General features: G+C 43.1%; 2 protein-coding genes across 2 annotated transcripts in view; both read left to right on the top strand.

The window, feature by feature from the left end:
* Positions 1 to 3,699, top strand: part of LOC138999840 (CD177 antigen-like) — a 42,386-nt gene extending 38,687 nt beyond the window's left edge. The window contains 1 exon segment of the mRNA XM_070402056.1: positions 3,638 to 3,699. Within this exon segment, the coding sequence (XP_070258157.1) occupies positions 3,638 to 3,699 (62 nt within the window).
* Positions 3,700 to 15,281: 11,582 nt separating this feature from the next.
* On the top strand, positions 15,282 to 18,014 carry LOC139000012 (testis-expressed protein 101-like). Its single transcript, XM_070402261.1, has 5 exons — positions 15,282 to 15,342; positions 15,465 to 15,605; positions 16,190 to 16,372; positions 17,514 to 17,642; positions 17,803 to 18,014. The coding sequence occupies exons 1-5, from the start codon at positions 15,282 to 15,284 to the stop codon at positions 18,012 to 18,014; spliced, it is 726 nt and encodes a 241-aa protein (XP_070258362.1).
* Positions 18,015 to 20,076: the final 2,062 nt, after the last annotated feature.

Here is a 20,076-nt window from a genome sequence, read left to right as displayed (position 1 = left end):
GGAAGAAAAAAGTCATACAAGTTCAAGAAGAACACAGAGTCACAATTAAAGACCAAAACCAGACATATCATAATTAAAGTAGCAAACATTATAGACAAAGAACTAATCTTAAAGTCTGCAAGAGAGAGACAGAAAGTTACCTACAAGGATCTCCCATTAGACTATCAACTGATTTCTCAACAGAAACATATCAGGCCAGAAGAGAACGACATGAAGTGTACAACATATTCAAAAGCAAGGGACTGAATCTGAGAATGCTCTATCCAACAAGGCTATCATTCAAAATTGAAGGTGAAATCAGAAGCTTCGCAGACAAAAAGAGGCTAAGGGAGTTTATCACCACCAGGCCAGCAATGCAAGAAATGCTAAAGGGACTGCTATAAAAAGAAGGAAACAAGGAACACATGCATAATGAATAAAAATGGCAACAAACAAGTACCTATCAATAATAACCTTAAATGTAAATGGATTAAATGCTCCAATCAATAGACATAGGGTAGCTGAATGGATAAGAAAACATGACCCATATTTATGCTGTCTACAAGAGACCCACCTCAAAACAAAGGACTCACATAGACTGATAATGAAGAGATAGAAAAAATTTTTTCAGGCAAATGCAAATGAAGAAAACAAATCTGGGGTAGCAATGGTTATCTCTGACAAAATAGACCTCAAAATGAAGGCCATAACAAGAAATAAGGAAGGCTACTTCATAATACTAAAAGGATTGATTTGACAAGAGGCTGTAACTCTGGTAAACATATATGTACCCAATACAGGAGCATTCAAATACATAGGAAAACTTCTGGAGGATATCAAGGAAGAGATCAACAGCAATACAATCATAGTAGGGGACTTTAACACCTACTGACATCACTGGATAAATCTTCTAGACAAAAAAAAATCAACAAATAAACAGCAATCCTAAATGACACTCTAGATCAGATGGAACTGACTGACATCTTCAGAACATTTCACCCCAAAGCTATGGAATATACATCCTTCTCAAGTGTATATGGGACATTTTCAAATATAGACCTCATGTCAGGACACAAACAAGTCTCTAAAAATTGAGATTGAAATCATATCAAGTATCTTCTCAGACCACAATGGCATGAAATTAGAATCAACTACAACAGAAATGCTCAGAAACAATCAAACACATAGAGGCTAAATGGCATGCTATTAAACAATGAATGGGTTACCAAAGATATCAAAGAAGCAGTAAAAAACATCCTGGAATGTAAGACAGGGAAACCATAAAAATCCTACAAGATTCCATAGGCAGCAAAATAGCAGACATATGTTGCAGCAATATCTTTACAGACACAGCTCCTAGGGCAATGGAGACTAAAGAGAAAATAAACAAATGGGACTACATCAAAATAAAAAGCTTCTGCACAGCAAAAGAAACCATCAACAAAACAACAAGAAAGCCCACTGCATGGGAGAACATATTTGCCAATGATAATTCCTATAAGGGCTTAATCTCCAAAATTTACAGAGAACTATACAACTTAACAAAAGGAAGATAAATGATCCAATCAAAAAATGGTCAAAGGATGTAAATAGACACTTTTTGAAAGAGGACATACAGAAGGCCAAGAGACATATGAAAACATGCTCAAAGTCACTAATCATCTGAGAGATGCAAATCAAAACAACAATGAGATACCATCTCACATCTATCAGAATGGTGATCATCAAAAAATCAACGAACAACAAGTGCTGATGAGGATGTGGAGAAAAAGGAACCCTCCTGCACTGCTGGTGGGAATGCAGACTGGTGGAGCTACTTTGGAAGACAGTATGGAGTTTCCTCAAAAAGTTAAAAATGGAACTCCCAATTGACCCAGTAATCCCACTCCTAGGACTATATCCCAAGAAACCAGAAACACCACTCAGAAAGGATATATGCACCCCTATGTTCATAGTAGCACAATTTACAATAGCTAAGATTTGAAAACAGCCTAAATGCCCATCAGCAGATGAGTGGATTAAAAAACTGTGGTACATCTACACAATGGAATACTATGCTGCTATAAAAAAGGAGGAACTTTTAACACTTGCAACAACATGGACAGAACTGGAGAACATTATGCTAAACAAAATAAGCCAGTTGGAGAAAGATAAATATCACATGATCTCACTCATATGTGGCATATAATGATCAACATAATTTGATGAACAAGAATAGATCCAGAGTCAAAGGGTAGGGGAGGGTGGAGTAGAGAGCAACCAAAGGATTTGTATGCATGCATATTAGCATAACCAATGGACACAGACACTGGAGCGGTGGGGGCTTGCCGGGGTGGGAATGGCTAGGGTGGAGGGGTCAATTGGGAAAAAAAAGGAGACATATGTAAAACTTTAGACAATAAAAAAATCATCCTGGAAACAAATGAAAATGAACACACAACAATCCAAAATTTATGGGAGACAGTCCTGAGAGGGAAGTTCATAGCACGACAGGCTACCTCAAAAAAAAAAAAAAAAAAAAACAAGAAAAACTGGTAGTAAGTTATCTAACACTACAACTCAATGAATTGGAAAGAGAACAACATGAAAAGCCTAAAGTAAGTAGAAGAAAGGAAATAATAAAGATCAGAGAGGAAATAAATAACATAGAGAACAAACAAAAAAGTACAAAAGATCAATAAAACCAAAAGCTGGTTCTTCAAAAAATTAAACAAGACTGATGAATCTCTAACCAGACTCATCAAGAAACAAAAAAAGCAGACCCAAATAAAACCAGAAATGAAAGAGGTTGAGTAACAACTGACCCCACCGAAATATACAAAGGATCATAAAAAAAATACTATGATTGACTTTATTCCAACAAACAGGACACTCTGGATGAAATGGACATATTCCTAGAAATACAATCTTCCAAAAATCAATCAGGAAGAATCAGAAACCTGAATAGGCTGATAACTACTGATGAAATTGAAGCAGTAATCAAAAAACTCTCAGCAAACAAAAGCCATAGTCCAATGCTTTCATGGGGGAGTTTTACCAAATATTCAAAGAAGAACTAACACCTACCCTCCTCAAACTATTCAAAAAAAATTCAAAAGGAATAAACAATTCCAATCTCTTTCTGTGAGGTCAGCATTATCCTAATTCCAAAATCAGATAAAGACACGACAAAGAAAGAGAACTACAAGCCAATATCCCTGATGAACATAGATGCTAAAATCCTCAACAAAATTTCAGCAAATCAGATCCCTCAATACATGAAAAAAATCATACACCTTCATCAAGTGGGATTTATTATGGGGATGCAAGGCTGGTACAATATTCAAAAATCAATAAATGTGATACAGCACATAAACTAATTGAAAGACAAAAATCACAGGATGATATCAATTGATGCAGAAAAAATCATTTGACAAACTCCAACATGCATTTTTTATAAAAACTCTCAACAGGAAAAAAAAAATGGCGGAGGCTTAGACGGACGTGTTGGTCCTTCGTCCCGGAGCAGATAGGGGCGAGCAGCTGAAACGGGTAACAACCAGCCCGATCAAGCTGGGGAGGTTCAGCTGAGAGACAGTCTGCAGCCAGGAAAGACAGAGAACTCCTGAAAAATGCGGATGGTTAGAGATTGAGGCTGAAACTTCCCCCTGGGCGCCAGCGCAGCGGCGAGACCGCGCCATCTTGGGAGGCGGTTATCGGCATCCAGAGATCGGCTACTAACCCAGCGGCTACTAACCCAGAGGCGGCGACTTGCGGGCGGCGCGACTGCGGGAGCCCAGAGGAGGCCTGCGCCCCTCCACGGAGGGGCGGACACTCCTGGGCGGCCAGCAGAGGCACAGCGACCACGCCATCTTGGGAAACAGAGCTGCTTGAGACTAGGATCCTGGCCTCAGCACCACCCAGTCTGATCTCAGACGCATACCAGGACCCTGCAGCCACTGGGGACAGAGACCTGTGACCACAGCTACAGACCTGCAGACACGGAAAGTTCGGAGATCCCTGCTGCAGATCCGTGAGTAGCGGAGCCCATCCCCCCTTCCCCCAGGATCGCGGGCAGTGCCAGAGTAACTAACTGATAGACCTACCCCTTGCCGGGGCCTCAGCGCTGCAGAAACTTTGGCCTGAAAGTGCGAGAGCACCTTAGAACTGATCCTATGCGCACTTCGGGCTTCAGAGCCCTGGGCTGGGAGCAAAAATGCGCACAGCACCAGGAACTAATCCTGTGCGCACTGCTGGCATCAGAGCCCTGGGCTGGGAGCAAAAACGCGCACAGCACCAGGAACTAATCCTGTGCGCACTGCTGGCATCAGAGCCCTGGGCTGGGAGCAAAAACGCGCACAGCACCAGGAACTAATCCTGCGCGCACTGCTGGCATCAGAGCCCTGGGCTGGGAGCAATCGCGCGAACGGGAGTTTGTCCGCCTAGCACAGGCCCAGAAACCCCGTTTCTCAGGGCAGGAGGCAGCACCAAGCACCAGTGACTTGACTGTGTTTCTTACCACCTGCGCCTGAGATCCTGATTTCCTGTGCATTCATACTAAGAGCCAGTGAATCCAATTCCTGGTGCAAGGGCACACAGGGACCCTGATTCTCAAGGTGAGGTTGCGCGAAGCAACAGAGACTCTGATACTGAACTCTTGGGGAACTCTGACTCCTGGCGCAAGCTAGGGGGCTCTGCTCTGGTGCTAAACACGCGTCAGGGGGGCCTCTATTTCAGCACAGTGCAGGCAGGGTCCCTAATTCTAAGGGCACGCGCGAGGCCACATTGAGTGTTGGCAACACTGACACAGAGCGAGCCTGGTTCCCACCAACCAACAACAACCACACATCTTAGTGTCAGAGCTCTTCAGTGACACTAGGGTGGTGGGAGCCTCCCACTGCGCACGGCCCAGGCCCACGCAACTCAACCTTTGAACCATCAGGAGATAATCAAAATGAAGAGACGACACAATACCCAGAGGAAAGACAATGAAGAATCACCAAGAAAGGAAATTAATGAAGCTGAAGCGTGCAACATGACAGAAAAAGAATTCAGAATGATGGTTGTACAATTCATTCACCGCATGGATGAGAAAATCAACAACCTATGCAAGAATCAGGAAGAAATGAAAAGTGATATAGCTACAATCAAAAACACCATGGAAAGTTTCAACAGCAGACTAGAAGAAGCAGAAGACCGAATTAGTGAGTTAGAAGATAAGGCAGAGAAACAAGCTCAATCTGAACAGCAACTGGAGAAAAGAATTAAAAAACAGGAGGAGAGCCTAAGGGAGCTTCAGGACAACATGAAACGAAGTAACATACGCATAATAGGGCTGCAAGAAGGACAAGAAGAGCAGCAAGGATTAGAAAATCTATTTGAAGAAATAATGACAGAAAACTTCCCAGATATGGGGAAGAAAAAAGTTACACAAATACAGAGAGTCCCAGGCAAGATGAACCCCAAAAGACCCACAACAAGACACGTCATAATAACGATGGCAAATGTACAAGACAAAGAGAGAATCTTAAAGGCTGCAAGAGAGAAACAGAGAGTTACCTACAAAGGGTCCCCCATCAGATTATCAAACGATTTCTCAACAGAAACACATCAGGCCAGAAAAGAATGGACGGAAATCTACAAAGTGATGCAAAGCAAAGGACTGAATCCAAGAATACTCTATCCAGCAAGGCTATCATTCAAAATTGAAGGGGAAATAAGAAGCTTCACAGACAAAAAAAGGCTAAGGGAGTTCATCACCACCAAGCCAGCAATGCAAGAAATGCTAAAGGGACTGGTGTAAAAAGAAGAAATAAAAAGCCCAGAAAGAAAGCAGCCACAAAAAAATAGAAATGGCTACAAACAAGTACCTTTCAATAATAACTTTAAATGTAAATGGACTAAATGGTCCAATCAAAAGATATCGAGTGGCTGAATGGATAAAAAAACATGACCCATACATTTGCTGTCTACAAGAGACCCACCTCATTAGAAGGGACTCACACAGACTGAAAGTGAAGGGATGGAAAAATATCTTTCAGGCAAATGGAAATGAAAAAAAAGCTGGGGTAGCAATACTTATATCCGACAAAATAGACCTCAAAGTGAAGGCCATAACCAGAGATAAGGAAGGCCACTTCATAATACTAAAGGGATCAATACAACAAGAGGATATAACCCTGATAAACATATATGCACCCAATGCAGGAGCACCCACATACATAAGAAAACTCCTGGAAGGTATCAGGGGAGAGATCGACAACAATACAATCATAGTAGGGGACTTTAATACACCACTAACATCACTGGATAAATCCGCTAGACAAAAACTCAGCAAAGAAACAGCAATCCTAAATGACTCACTAGATCAGATGGACTTAATTGACATCTTCAGAACACTTCACCCCACAGCTGCGGAATATACATTCCTCTCAGGTGCTCATGGGACATATTCAAAAATAGACCACATATTGGGTCACAAGCAAAGTCTCCACAAATTCAAGAAGATTGAAATCATAAAAAGCATCTTCTCAGACCATGATGGCATAATGTTAGAAATAAACCACAATAAAAACAACCCAAAATACTCAAACACTTGGAAGCTGAATAGCATGTTATTAAATATTGATTGGGTTACCGATGACATCAAAGAAGAAATTAAAAACATCCTGGACACTAATGACAATGAAAACACAACAATCCAAAACCTCTGGGACACAATGAAAGCAGTCCTGAGAGGGAAGTTTATAGCTCTACAGGCCTACCTCAAAAAACAAGAAAAAATGGTAGTTAATCATCTAACTCTACAACTCAAAGAATTAGAAAGAGAGCAACAAGAAAAGCCCAGAGTGAGCAGAAGGAAGGAGATAATAAAGATTAGAGCAGAAATCAATGAAATAGAGACCAAAAAAACAATACAGAAAATCAATGAAACCAAGAGCTGGTTCTTTGAAAGGATAAACAAGATTGACAAACCCCTAGCCAGGCTCACCAAGAAGCAAAGAGAGAGGTCCCAAATAAACCAAATCAGAAATGTAGAGGCGAAATAACAACAGACCCCACAGAAATACAAATGATTGTTAAACAATACTACGGACAACTCTACTCCAACAAACTAGACAACCTGGAGGAAATGGACAAATTCCTAGAAAAATACAACATTCCAAAACTCAATCAGGAAGAATCTAAAAATCTCAATAGGCCAATAACGATGGAAGAAATTGAAGCAGTCATCAAAAAGCTGCCAGCAAACAAAAGCCCAGGACCAGACGGCTTCTCAGGGGAGTTTTACCAAACTTTTAAGGAAGAACTGAAACCTATCCTCCTCAGATTACTACAAAAAGTCCAAGAGGATGGAACACTTCCAAACACATTTTATGAAGCTAGCATCACCCTAATACCAAAACCAGGTAAAGACAACACAATGAAAGAGAATTACAGGCCAATATCCCTCATGAACATAGATGCCAAAATCCTCAACAAAATCTTAGCAAATCGGATCCAGCAGTACATCAGAAGGATCATACACCATGACCAAGTAGGATTTATCCCAGGGATGCAAGGATGGGACAACATCCGTAAATCAATAAACGTGATACATCACATAAACAAATTGAAAGAAAAAAACCACATGGTCATATCAATTGATGCAGAAAAAGCATTTGACAAAATCCAACACCCATTTTTGATAAAAACTCTCAGCAAGGTGGGAATAGAAGGATCATACCTCAACATAATAAAAGCCATATATGACAGGCCCACAGCCAACATCATACTCAATGGACAAAAACTAACACCATTTCCCCTAAGAACAGGAACAAGACAGGGATGTCCACTCTCTCCACTCCTGTTCAACATAGTCCTGGAAGTATTAGCCATTGCAATTAGACAAGAAGAAGAAATAAAAGGCATCCAAATTGGAAAAGAGGAAGTAAAACTGTCCTTATTTGCAGATGACATGATATTATACATACAGAACCCTAGAGACTCCATCAAAAAACTACTAGACTTAATACATGAATTTGGCAATGTAGCAGGATACAAAATTAACCCCAAGAAATCCGAGGCATTTCTATATACCAATAGTGAACTTTCAGAAAGAGAGATTATAAAAACAATCCCATTTACCATCGCACCCCAAAAATTAAGATACCTAGGAATAAACTTAACTAAAGAGGTAAAAGACCTCTACTCAGAAAACTATAGGACGTTGAAAAAAGAGATAGAGGAAGACATAAACAGATGGAAGAACATACCATGTTCTTGGATTGGTAGAATCAACATCATTAAAATGTCCATATTACCCAAAGCAATCTATACATTCAACGCACTTCCCATTAAAATACCAATGGCCTTCTTCAAGGATCTAGAACGAACTCTCCAAAAATTCATCTGGAATAAAAAAAGACCCCGAATAGCTGCAGCGATCCTGAGAAAAAACAAAGTAGGTGGGATCTCAATGCCAGATATCAAGCTGTATTACAAAGCCACTGTTCTCAAAACTGCCTGGTACTGGCACAAGAACAGACATATAGATCAGTGGAATAGAATAGAGAGTCCAGAAATTAGCCCGAACCAATATGCTCAATTAATTTTTGACAAAGGAGGCATGAACATACAATGGAGCCAAGATAGTCTCTTCAATAAATGGTGTTGGGAAAATTGGACAGATATATGCAAGAAAATGAAACTAGACCACCAACTTACACCATACACAAGAATAAACTCAAAATGGATAAAGGACTTAAATGTACGACAGGAAACCATAAAAATTCTAGAAGAATACAAAGGCAGCAAAATCTCAGACATATGCCAAAACAATTTCTTCACTGATACAGCTCCTAGGGCAGTTGAAACTAAAGAGAAACTGAACAAATGGGACTACATCAAAATAAAAAGCTTCTGCACAGCAAAAGAAACCATCAACAAAACAACAAGAAAACCCACCTCGTGGGAAAACATATTTGCCAACGTCATATCTGATAAGGGCTTAATCTCCAAAATTTATAGGGAACTCATACAACTTAACAAAAAGAAGATAAACAATCCAATCAAAAAATGGGCAAAGGATCTAAATAGACACCTTTCAAAAGAGGACATTCAGAAAGCCAAGAGACATATGAAAACATGCTCAAAGTCACTAATCATCCGAGAGATGCAAATCAAAACAACAATGAGGTACCATCTCACACCTGTCAGAATGGCCATCATCAACAAATCAACAAACGACAAGTGCTGGAGAGGATGTGGAGAAAAAGGAACACTTGTGCACTGCTGGTGGGAATGCAGACTGGTGCAGCCACTATGGAAGGCAGTATGGAGGTTCCTCAAAAAATTGGAAATGGAACTCCCATTTGACCCTGTGATCCCACTTCTAGGAATATATCCCAAGAAACCAGAAACACCAATCAGAAAGGATATATGCACCCCGATGTTCATAGCAGCACAATTCACCATAGCTAAGATCTGGAAACAGCCTAAGTGCCCATCAGTAGATGAATGGATTAGAAAGCTGTGGTACATCTACACGATGGAATACTATGCTGCTGTTAAAAAGAAGGAATTCCTACCATTTGCAACAGCATGGATGGAACTGGAGAGCATTATGCTAAGTGAAATAAGCCAGTCAATGAAGGAAAAATACCACATGATCTCACTCATTCATGGATAATAAAGACCATTACAAACTTTTGAACAATAATAGATACAGAGGCAGAGCTGCCTCAAACTGATTGTCAAACTGCAGTGGGAAGGCCAGGGAGGGTTGGGGGGGAGGAGGGAGGGGATTAAGAGATCAACCGAAGGACTTGTATGCATCCATATAACCATAACTAATGGACATAAGACACTGGGGGGTAAGGGAGGGCAGGGGTCTGTCAAGGGCGGGGGGAAAAAAAGGACACTTATGTAATACACTTTGTAATACTTTTAGCGAAAAATAAAAAAAAAAAAGTTTAAAAAAAAAAAAAAAAAAAAAAAAACTCTCAACAGAGTGGGAATAGTAATAAAAGCCATATGTGACAAACCTACAGCCAACATCATACTCAATGGGAAAAAACTAAGACCATTTCCCCTAAAAACAGGAACAAGACAGGGATGCCCTCTTTTACCACAATTGTTTAACATAGTACTGGAAGTCCTGGCCATAGCAATCAGACAAGAAGAAGAAATAAAAGGCATCCAAATTGGAAAGGAGATAGTAAAACTCTCATTATCTGCACATAGAAAAACCTAAAGACTCCATTAAAGAAACTAATACATATAATAAATGAATTCAGAAACATAGCAGGATACAAAATTAACACCCAAAAAATCCATAGCACTTTATACACCAATAATGAACTCTCAGAAAGAGAGACTTTTTTAAAAAAAAATCCCATTTACTATTGCAACAACAAAAATAAGATACTTAGAAATAAACTTAAGCAAGAAGGTAAAAGACCTGTGTTCAGAAAACTACAAAACATTGAAAAAAGAGATAGAGGAAGATATAAACAAGTGGAAAAATATACCATGTTCATGGATTGGTATAATCTACATCATTAAAATGTCCATACTACCCAAAGCAATCTACAGATTCAATGCAATGCCTATTAAAATACCAATAGCATATTTCACAGACCTAGAACAAACATTCCAAAAATTTGTATTGTAAAACCAGAAATTATCCCGAATAGCCACAGCAACCTTGAGAAAGAAGAACGAAGTTGGAGTAATCACAATACCAGATATCAAGTTATACTACAAAGCCACTGTGCTCAAACTAGCCTGGTACTGGCACAAGAATAGGCATATAGATCAATGGAACAGAACAGAGACCCCAGAAATCCACCCAAGCCACTATTCTCAATTAATATTTGACAAAGGAGGCAAGAACATACATTGGAGCAGAAATAGTCTCTTTAATAAGTGGTGTTGGGAAAATTGGACAGGTACATGCAAAAATGAAATTAGACTACCAACTTACACCATACAAAATAATAAACTCAAAATGGATAAAAGACTTAAATGTAATGTGTGAAACCATAAAAGTCCTAGAAGAAACCATTGGCACTAAAATATCAGATATCTCTGTTTACCAATACATCTCTTAGGACAATGGAAACTAATGAGAAATAAACAAATGGGACTACATTAAAATAGAAAGCTTCTGCAATGCAAAAGAAACCATCCACAAAATAATAAGAGAACCCACTATATTTGCCAATGATACATCCAAAAAGGGGTTAATCTCCAAAATATATAGGGAACTCACACAACTCAACAAAAGGAAGACAAACAATCCAACTTAAAAATGGGCAAAGGACCTAAATAAACCCTTCTACAAAGTGGACATACAGATGGTCAGGAGACATATGAAAAAAGCTCAAAGTCACTCATCATCTGAGAGATGCATTAAAATGACAATAAGATATCACTTTACAGCTGTCAGAATGGCTATTATCAGTAAATAAACAAACCAGAAGTGTTGGTGAGGTTGTGGAGAAAAGGGAACCCTATTACACTGCTGGTGAGAATTCAGACTGGTGCAGCCATTATGGAAAACAGTATGGAGTTTCCTCAAAAAATTAAAAATGGAACTCCAATTTGACCCAGTGATCCCACTTCTAGGAATATATCCTAATAAATCCAAAACACCAATCAGAAGGAATATATGCACCCCTATGTTCATAGCAACAAAATTTACGATAGCTAAGATTTGGAAACAGCCTAAGTGCCCATCAGTAGATGCATGGATAAAAAAGCCATGGTACATTTACACAATGGAATAGCATGCGGCAATACAAAAGAAAGAAGTCTTGCCATTTGCAACAGCATGGATGGACCTGGAGAATATTATGCTAAAATAAGCCAGTCAGAGAAAGATAAGTATCACATGATCTCACTCATATGTGGAATCTAATGAACCAAATAAACTGATGAACAAAAATAGACCCAGAGACATAGAAGCATGAATAGATTATTGAGTCTCACAAGGAAGGCAGGGGAGGGTGGGTGGGAAGAGATCAACCAATGAACTTCTGTGAGTATATGCATAATCCGAGGACACAGACAATGAGGTGGTGAGAGCCTGGGAGGGGGGAATGGGAGCAGACTGGAAGAAGTTAATGGGGGGAAAGGTGTACCTATGTAATACTTTCAACAATAATGATTTTAAAAATAATAAAAGTAAATAAGTAAATAAAGATAAAATAAAATTTTTAAAATGTTTTTGCATATTCATAGCTCCCTAGGCACCACTTTACATGTAACTACAAAACCCCTTCAAAGCAAAATAAAATTATTTTTGAACTTAAAAAAAGACATAAATGTTACTCTGGCCTGTGCTGTTAAATGGTTAGAGCATCAGCCCATGCACCAAAGGATCACAAGTTCGATTCCCTGTCAGTGGCACATATCGGGTTGCAGGTTCAATCCCAAGCCCCAGTTAGAGTGCATTGGGGATGCAACCAATCGATGTGTCTCTCTCATATTAATGTTTCTCTCTTTCTTTTTCCCTCCTTCCCTCTCTCCACACTCTCTCTAAAAAATATATGGAAAAAATATCCTCGGGTGAGAATTAACAACAACAACAAAAAAGACGTAAAATTATTTTAAAAGAGCCCATCAGAAATGAAAAATACTATATCTGAAATCAAGAATGTAATAGAAGGAATCAAAGTCAGACTAGAGGAAACAGAGGATTGAATCAGTGATTTGAAAGACAAGATAACAGAAAACACTTAACAACAACAAAGATGCCCAGCCATCATGGCTCAGTGGTTAAGTGTCAACCTATGGACCAGGAGGTCACAGTTCAATTCCCAGTCAGGGCACATGCCCAGGCTGCAGGCTCAATCCCCAGTGTGGGTGTGGAGGAGGCAGCCAATGATTCTCTCTCATCATTGATGTTTCTACCTCTCTCTCCCTCTCCTTCCTTTCTGAAATCAATAAAAATCTATCTATAGCCCTAAACAGTTTGGCTCAGTGGATAAAGTGTCGGCCTGTGGACTGAAAGGTCCCAGGTTCGATTCCAGTCAAGGGTATGTACCTTGGTTGCAGTCACATCCCCAGTTGGGGGTGTGCAGGATGCAGCTGATCAATGTTTCTCTCATCAATGTTTCTAACTCTCTATCCCAGTCCCTTCTTCTCTGTGAATAATCAATAAAATATATTTTTTTAAAAATCTATCTATAATAATAAAAGTGCAATATGCTAATTAGACTGGACGTCCTTCTGGACAACCTTCCGGATGAAGCCAGGGCTGTGAGGGAAGCCCGGGTCCCAGGTGCCAGAGGGAAGCCAGTGCCAGCAGTCGGAGGAAGGAAGGCCTACTCTTGCACGAATTTCATGCACTGGGCCTCTAGTTTTATAATAATAACAGCAAAGAAAAAATAATTAAAAATGAGTAACAACATCTGCATCATAGGAGTATCACAAGAAGATTAGAGAGAGAAAGGAATTTAGAACCTATTTGAGGATATAATGGCTGAAAACATACAATGAAGTAAATAGTCTATTCAATAGTGGTGTTGGAAAAGTTAACTTCCATGTATCTAAAATGATATTGGATATATGCAAAAAATGTGAAACTATCACCTTCTTACGCCATATACAAGAATAAACTCAAAATTGATTAAAGAATTAAATACAAGACTTGAAACCATAAAACTCTTAGAAGAAAACATAGGCAGTAAAATCTTGGACATTTTCCTTAGCAATATTTGTTCTGACATATCTCCTCAGTCAAAAGAAACAAAAGAAAAAATAAACAAATGGATCTACATCACACTAAAAAGATTTTGCACAGGATAGGCAATCATCAACAAAATGAGAAGACAACCTTTTAAATGTAAGAAGATATTTGTCAATGATACACATTTAATAAGAAGTTAATATCCAAAATTTATAAAGAACTTATACAACTCAACACCCAAAAAAACAAACAATCCAATTTAAAAATTGGCAGAGAAGCCCTGGCTCAGTTGGTTGGGTATTGTAAAAGAATATGCTATTCTTCCTAACCTAGCTAAATTGCTATCTCTTAATATTTGTATTCACTGTCTTTAGAGTGTTATTAACCATTTCCGTGTTCTTAGTATACTTTTACCTAAAATTAAGAGCTTTACTATCATCATTCTTACAGCATTTTCTCTGTTTAAAGAAAATAGTCATTTATACCGTACAACTCACAGAAACAGTTCCAAGTCTGAACGTACACAAAAGGCATCTTCACTTCATGTTACATCCAGAAAGCTTCTATACAGCATGGCGGGAGCAGCTGAGCCGCCATTGCCCAGAGAGAGAAAAGACTCAGCCATGTCCTCCGAGGCGCGACACCCCGGCCTGCGCTGCATGCCGGGAGCTGCGAACACCTTGCACGCCACCTGCGTCCCCACCCACCTGCTGCGCGCAGCCGCTTAACCGCCACTAGCCATTTGGCGCATGCGCGCGCCTTCCAAGCCGGCCAGGAATAGGCTTCTCCCGGGCGGTTCCTCCAGGCTCATCCAATGAGCGCATCAGATGCTTTCGTGTTGACCAATGGGGCTTCGAGTGACCTGGGGGCGAGGCTGGCCCCGCCTTCCGAGCCTCGAGGAGAGACGAGCAGAGAAGGCCGGTCTGGGCCAGAGGGCGTTCGGGGCCAAGCGTTTAGAACCGTTAGATTTCTGTGGAAATTCTTTGGAAGCAGGTGGAATTTGGCCCTTTAAAGACTGAGGGGACTGGGGACGGAGATTCCTGGGGCCTGAGGAAAAAGATGACGGGAGGAGGCAGCGGACTCCCGGGTCTGAGGGGGGTGGGCCTGGGCCCTGGGCTCCCGGGTCTGAGAGAGAGGCCTGGGCCTGGCATGACGGGCCCTGCGGGAAGAGGAGGCTGAACCCCAGCTCCTCGGAGGTCAGGGCGGGGATCCCAGACCCCGGGTTCTGATGGATCTAGGAGCTGGGGGCCGGGATACCTGGGCCTTGAGGGGCCGACCGTAGGTGGGGACTGGGCTGCTGGGCCAGAGGGAGGAGGGGCCTTTGGGCCAGACGCCTGGGGCCTGCGGTGGGAGAGGCTTTGGTGGCTGCACACCTTGCCTTGAGGAAGTTGGTGGCGGGGCCTCAGCATCACAGCGGTGGACACTGAGGCCCAGTGACCGTGGTAACTGGCTCCAACCCACAAGCTGGATGGACAGGGGCGGCCTGGCTTTGGGGGTCAGCGCTTGACATACCGGTGACTCCTGCCCTGATGTCCGCACTCGTGGGACCTACATTTAGCCTCTTTCATTCGAAGGTGGTTGAAAGCTCTCTCTCCTCCACCGAATCACAGAACCGGGTCGTTTCAACCAACCCTCTCTTCACGGAGCCATGGGGGCCCGTCACGCCCAGGGTTTGCTGCTGCTCTTTCTCCTCAGAGCCAACTCCACTCGTACGTGTGGGGGTCAAGGGGAAAGCGCATCCGGGTCACAGGCGGGAGTTTTGGTGGGAAAGGTGTGATGGGAGACCCACGGAGGAGGGCAGGTGCTGACCTGTACCCTGTTCCCACCCCAGTGGCGCAGCATCTGTACTGTCACAAGGGCATATCCATGAGCCTGGAGGAGGACCCAAGCGCATTCAACTGGACCACGGAGAGAGTTGAGACTTGTGACAATGGGGCGCTGTGCCAGGAATCCCTGATGATGGTCAAATCCGGTAAAACGAGAAGGGGCGGTCAGGTTGAATGGGAGGAAGGTGATGGCATCCTTGTCAGTGCTGTTCCCCTCTCCCCAGGGCCAAAGGTGAGGCACGCCACCCCCCTTCCTTCTCTTTGCGCTCTTAATGTTATGCCCAGAGTTCGGGGTCCCCAATAATCCACCACCAGGGAGCCTTTTCGGATGCAAGAGCAAAGGGTCTTTTATTCAAGCCCGGGACTTGGTCCCCGCCCCCACTCCTGCCTCCATTACTGGATGCAAGAGAGAGCCTCGAGTTCCAAGAGAACAAAGAATTTATAGGGCTTGGGGTTGGGGGGTGGGGGCACACTCTGACCACTGATTTGGTCCATTCCGGTTGGTTGAGTGAGGGCCGGGGGCTAGTGATGCAAGGGCAGCATGCAGCTAGGGTCTGGTTACACAAAGACAGTGGGGTGGCTAGCATACTCTTGGCCTTGGGCTAGTTTTCCCCACTTTTCCATTGGCCGGGATAAGGGCAGGCTGAGTAACTGCTACATTCTTCGGCTTTTTCTTGGAAGAAGGGTTAAGGACACAGCTATCAGTCCGGTTCTGTCCTTTCATTAACAGGTGCCAAGATGGCACTTCTGGCCACAAAGGGCTGCAACCCCGACGGGATACCCGCCATAACGTTGGTCCAGCACTCCCCACCGCCCGGCATAATGGTGGTCTCCTACAGTAGCTACTGTGAGCACTCCTTCTGCAACAACAGGAAGAACATCCCTGAGATATGGAATCCAGAGATGATCCCAGGTACCTCGGGAGGGGAGAGAGAAAGGCGGTCAACCCAGAAGGCAGTGTAGGTCTTCCTCCTCCTTGTCCTTTTCTCCCCACAGCTTATCATTGTTTGTGTGTTTTCCAATGCAGTTTGCATTCAGCTTTGTTCTGTATTCATTTCTGGAGTCCACCGTAGTGGTCATATGATTGTATGCTCTCCACAGTGTGTCCCTGGCATCTCACGTACCCACCCACCCACCCGACACCGCTTTTTGTGTTCGTACGTGGCTTAGGTCCAAGCGGGCCACACACAAAAGGACCTCAGACCTTCTGCTTGTCTTTCTTTTTCTAAATTGTTACCTTGGGGTCTCAATGCTGCTCAGAAAAGAGGGTATCAGTGAAGGCTGGGATATACCTTGGGTTTTGTGTCACTAAACAAGATGTCTGTGAAGATCTCTGAACAAGGTGATGGTGTTAACCTAACAATTATTGCTTCCCAGGTGCCACCTGATCATAGCCTGCTTCTCCCATTTGGCCTCTCTTTTCAGCTCACTTCCTTCTCTTCCCTCTCTTATCTATTGTGTTCTAGCTGAGGCTGGTATTCAAAATAGTTGACAATGAATCTGGCCAATCAGAATGCACACGGTTATAACAGCCAGTCCAGCCCTACCAGTGCCTCGCAGTTGAATATCAACACTGCAGTTTCTTACAGTTCCCCATATTCACCAAGTTGGCTCACAGCTCCAGGCCTTTGTCCTTACTGTTTCCTTTACTACCCCATCAAACCCCCCATTTTCAAAAAGCTAACCTCTATTCATCATCTCAACTCAGATATCTGCTCCCTGAAGACACCAATTTCTTTTAGGTAGTTGGGTCTTCCTTTAATTTTTTGCTCTTATACCTAAGACACAATGCCTACTGAGTTGTATTGAATTATTTACATGTCTTTCTCCTTCTAGACAATGATCCTAGATGGAACTAAGCACAGAGTTTGAAAGTCATGTTGGATGGGGTTCTGACAGCCAAGAAAATCAGTTGGGAAAGAGTGGGGAGGTGGCAGTAATAGGCCTTGATTATAGTGGTATCAACTGGAAAGACTTGGGGAAGACGAGGTAGCAAGGAGAGCACTCCAAAAGCAGGACATACTCTTAAATTGTTCCTCTCTTTCCCCCTCCAGCTCCCAATATGTCAACAACTTTCCACTGCCCAACCTGTTTAGCTTTGGGGGCCTGTTCGAGTGCGCCTTCTCTTCCCTGTCCCATTGATACAACTCGATGCTATCAAGGAAAACTTCGGGTTGCTGGAGGTAAACTGAACATCTGATGGTTTCAGAGACTGGAAAACTAGACATTTGAGTGCATCCCAAGAGGTTCTGACACTCTGGGATCCAGGAATGAGGAGGGACTGGATTCCTCTCTGGTTTTCTAAAACATCTGTTTGTCTCCCCATCCTTCCTTGTTCCATAGGAGACATCGACTCAACTTTGGAGGTCAAAGGCTGTACATCTGTACCTCATTGTGGGCTGATGTCTGGGATATTCACAATTGGACCCATGTGGGTACAGGAAATGTGTCCATACCAATCTCTCATTCAATCCCGAAAGGTTGGAAATGGGGCCACCACTTGGCTTCCCATTTCCATTGGGAAGTTTGGGCTATTGCTGCTAATATTGCTATAATCACTCGACAATGTTCCTGTGGAGACATCTGTCCCGAGTCACAGGACACCTCTTTGGGCTGGGAGCCTCCGACTGCTTGTCATGAGTTGATGAGCAGGTGGAGACTTGAAGAACAGAAGGTTCCTATGGATGTGTTTGACATTTCTAATAAAGTTTTGCTCTGCTTTGTATCTGCCCCCAGACTCAAAGTGAATTTTAGTGCTGAGAGGGCCTTTAAATGTATCTCCTCTAACCCACAACTTTGGCAGAAAGGGAATCACAGATCTGGAAAACTTGAGTGAGTTTCACACATTACATAGCTATGGGAAGAGCTAAGACCAGAGCTGTGATATTTTTACCTAAGTCTGGTTTTCCTTTCACTTAATAGGCTACCTTCTCTTGCGAGCTGAACAAAAGACTAGCATTGATCTCCTCTGGAGCACTCCCAGCCCAATCTTAAGGTTAAGTAGGCTGGTTGGGGTTCTAGTATTTTTTCTGGGAGGTATGGTAGAATGAGAAAAATCAGACTCCAAATTCTTCAATTATCATGGGCCCCATTTCCCTATGTCCTATCTGTTCCTTGCCCACTTTACATAATTCCATCCTTTATCTGCCGCCTACTTAATGCCTCTTCAGTGGACAGAGAAAATTTAGGAGGGAGCTGGGCCTGAAGCTTTGAGGAAGGTGTGATATTTTTATATTCTCATGCTTATTTATTTACTTACTAGAGGCCCGCTGCACGAAATTAATGCACCAGGGTAGGGGTCCCTCAGCCCAGCCTGTGCACCCTCGAAATCTAGGATCCCTCAGGGGATTTCCAACTGTCATCCTAAACCAGCAGTCAGACATGATTGCCTACCTGCCTGATTGCCTGCTCTCCCTGCCTGCTCAGTGCATGCCATAGTGACCAGTCGTTCCACCATTTGGTCAATAACTGCCCCCACCCCCACCCTGCTGGCCTGTTCACCCCTCACTCCCTTTGCGTGCTAGCCTGATTGCCCCTAACTGCCCTCCCTGCTGACCTGGTCACGCCTAACTGCCCCCACCCCCGCATATTACCCTTTTATTATATAGTATTACTCAAGAATACATAAACTATCTTGTTGTAAAAGACTTTGAGCTCTTTACTGCATTTCCTGCAAGTATAAGGTCATTCTCAGCAATCGGACTATCACCTTTTCAGAAAATATTAACAGCACTCCAAATGGCTGCAGAGGCACCCTGCAGATGGACTTCAAACACATCAACATAGAACTCAGTCTCCCTGGAAAGAAAAGAGGTTCTGGGTTGACAAATGATGGGGATGTAGGAATTGGCCACCATTCATAATATCTGCATCATGTACAGAACATAATCAAGGGTCTTACACTGGGCTTTCATTACAAGACTAGAGGCCCGGTGCATGAAATTCATGCATGGGGGTCACCTCATTCAAAACTGCACCCTCTCCAATCTGGGACCCCTTGAGGAATGTCCAACTGCCGGTTTAGGCCCTATCCCGGGGATCGGGCGTACACCAGCAGCCGCAAATCCCTCTCACAATCCTGTACTGCTGGCTCCTAATCGCTCATTTTCCTGCCTGCATAGTTGTACCTAACTGAACCCCCAGCTGCCAGCCTGATCGCCCCTCACTGACTCTGCATGCTGTCCTAATTGCCCCTAACTGGTTCCCCTGCTGGCATGGTCACCCCTAACTGCCCCTTCCATGCTGGCCTGGTCACACTTTACTGCCCCCCCCCCCACTAGCCTGGTCGCCCCCAACTGTCCCCTTCTGCCAGACTGGTTTCCCCCCGGCAGCCTAGTCACCCATCCCTGTCCACCCTGCCAGCCTAATCACCCCCAACTGGCCCCCCTGCCTGCCTGGTCACCCACAACTGCACCCCTGCCCCAGATGGCCTGGTCACCCGTAACTGCCCCACTGCTGGCCTAGTCACCTCTTACTGCACCACCCCTGCCATCCTGGTCACCCCCAAATGTCCCCCCACCAGCTTGGTCACCCCCAACTGCCCCCCACTGCCAGCTTGGTCACCCCCTACTATCCCCCACTGCCAGCCTGGTCACCCCTCATGTCCCCCCTGACAGC

This window comes from Myotis yumanensis, unplaced genomic scaffold, assembly GCF_028538775.1.
Source record: "Myotis yumanensis isolate MYYU_CA2020_CCGP unplaced genomic scaffold, mMyoYum1.0.hap1 SCAF_23, whole genome shotgun sequence".
Taxonomy (NCBI): Eukaryota; Metazoa; Chordata; class Mammalia; order Chiroptera; family Vespertilionidae; genus Myotis; species Myotis yumanensis.
The sequence above is the reverse complement of the archived record's forward strand: the minus strand, read 5'-3'. Positions and strand labels throughout refer to the sequence as shown.

Excerpts from the sequence above, each read along its gene's own strand:
- LOC139000012 (XM_070402261.1), top strand. The coding sequence starts at position 15,282 with ATGGGGGCCCGTCACGCCCAGGGTTTGCTGCTGCTCTTTCTCCTCAGA. Across the intron at positions 15,343-15,464 it reads CCTCAGAGCCAACTCCACTC|TGGCGCAGCATCTGTACTGT; the intron begins GTACGTGTGGGG and ends TTCCCACCCCAG. Across the intron at positions 17,643-17,802 it reads AAAACTTCGGGTTGCTGGAG|GAGACATCGACTCAACTTTG; the intron begins GTAAACTGAACA and ends CTTGTTCCATAG.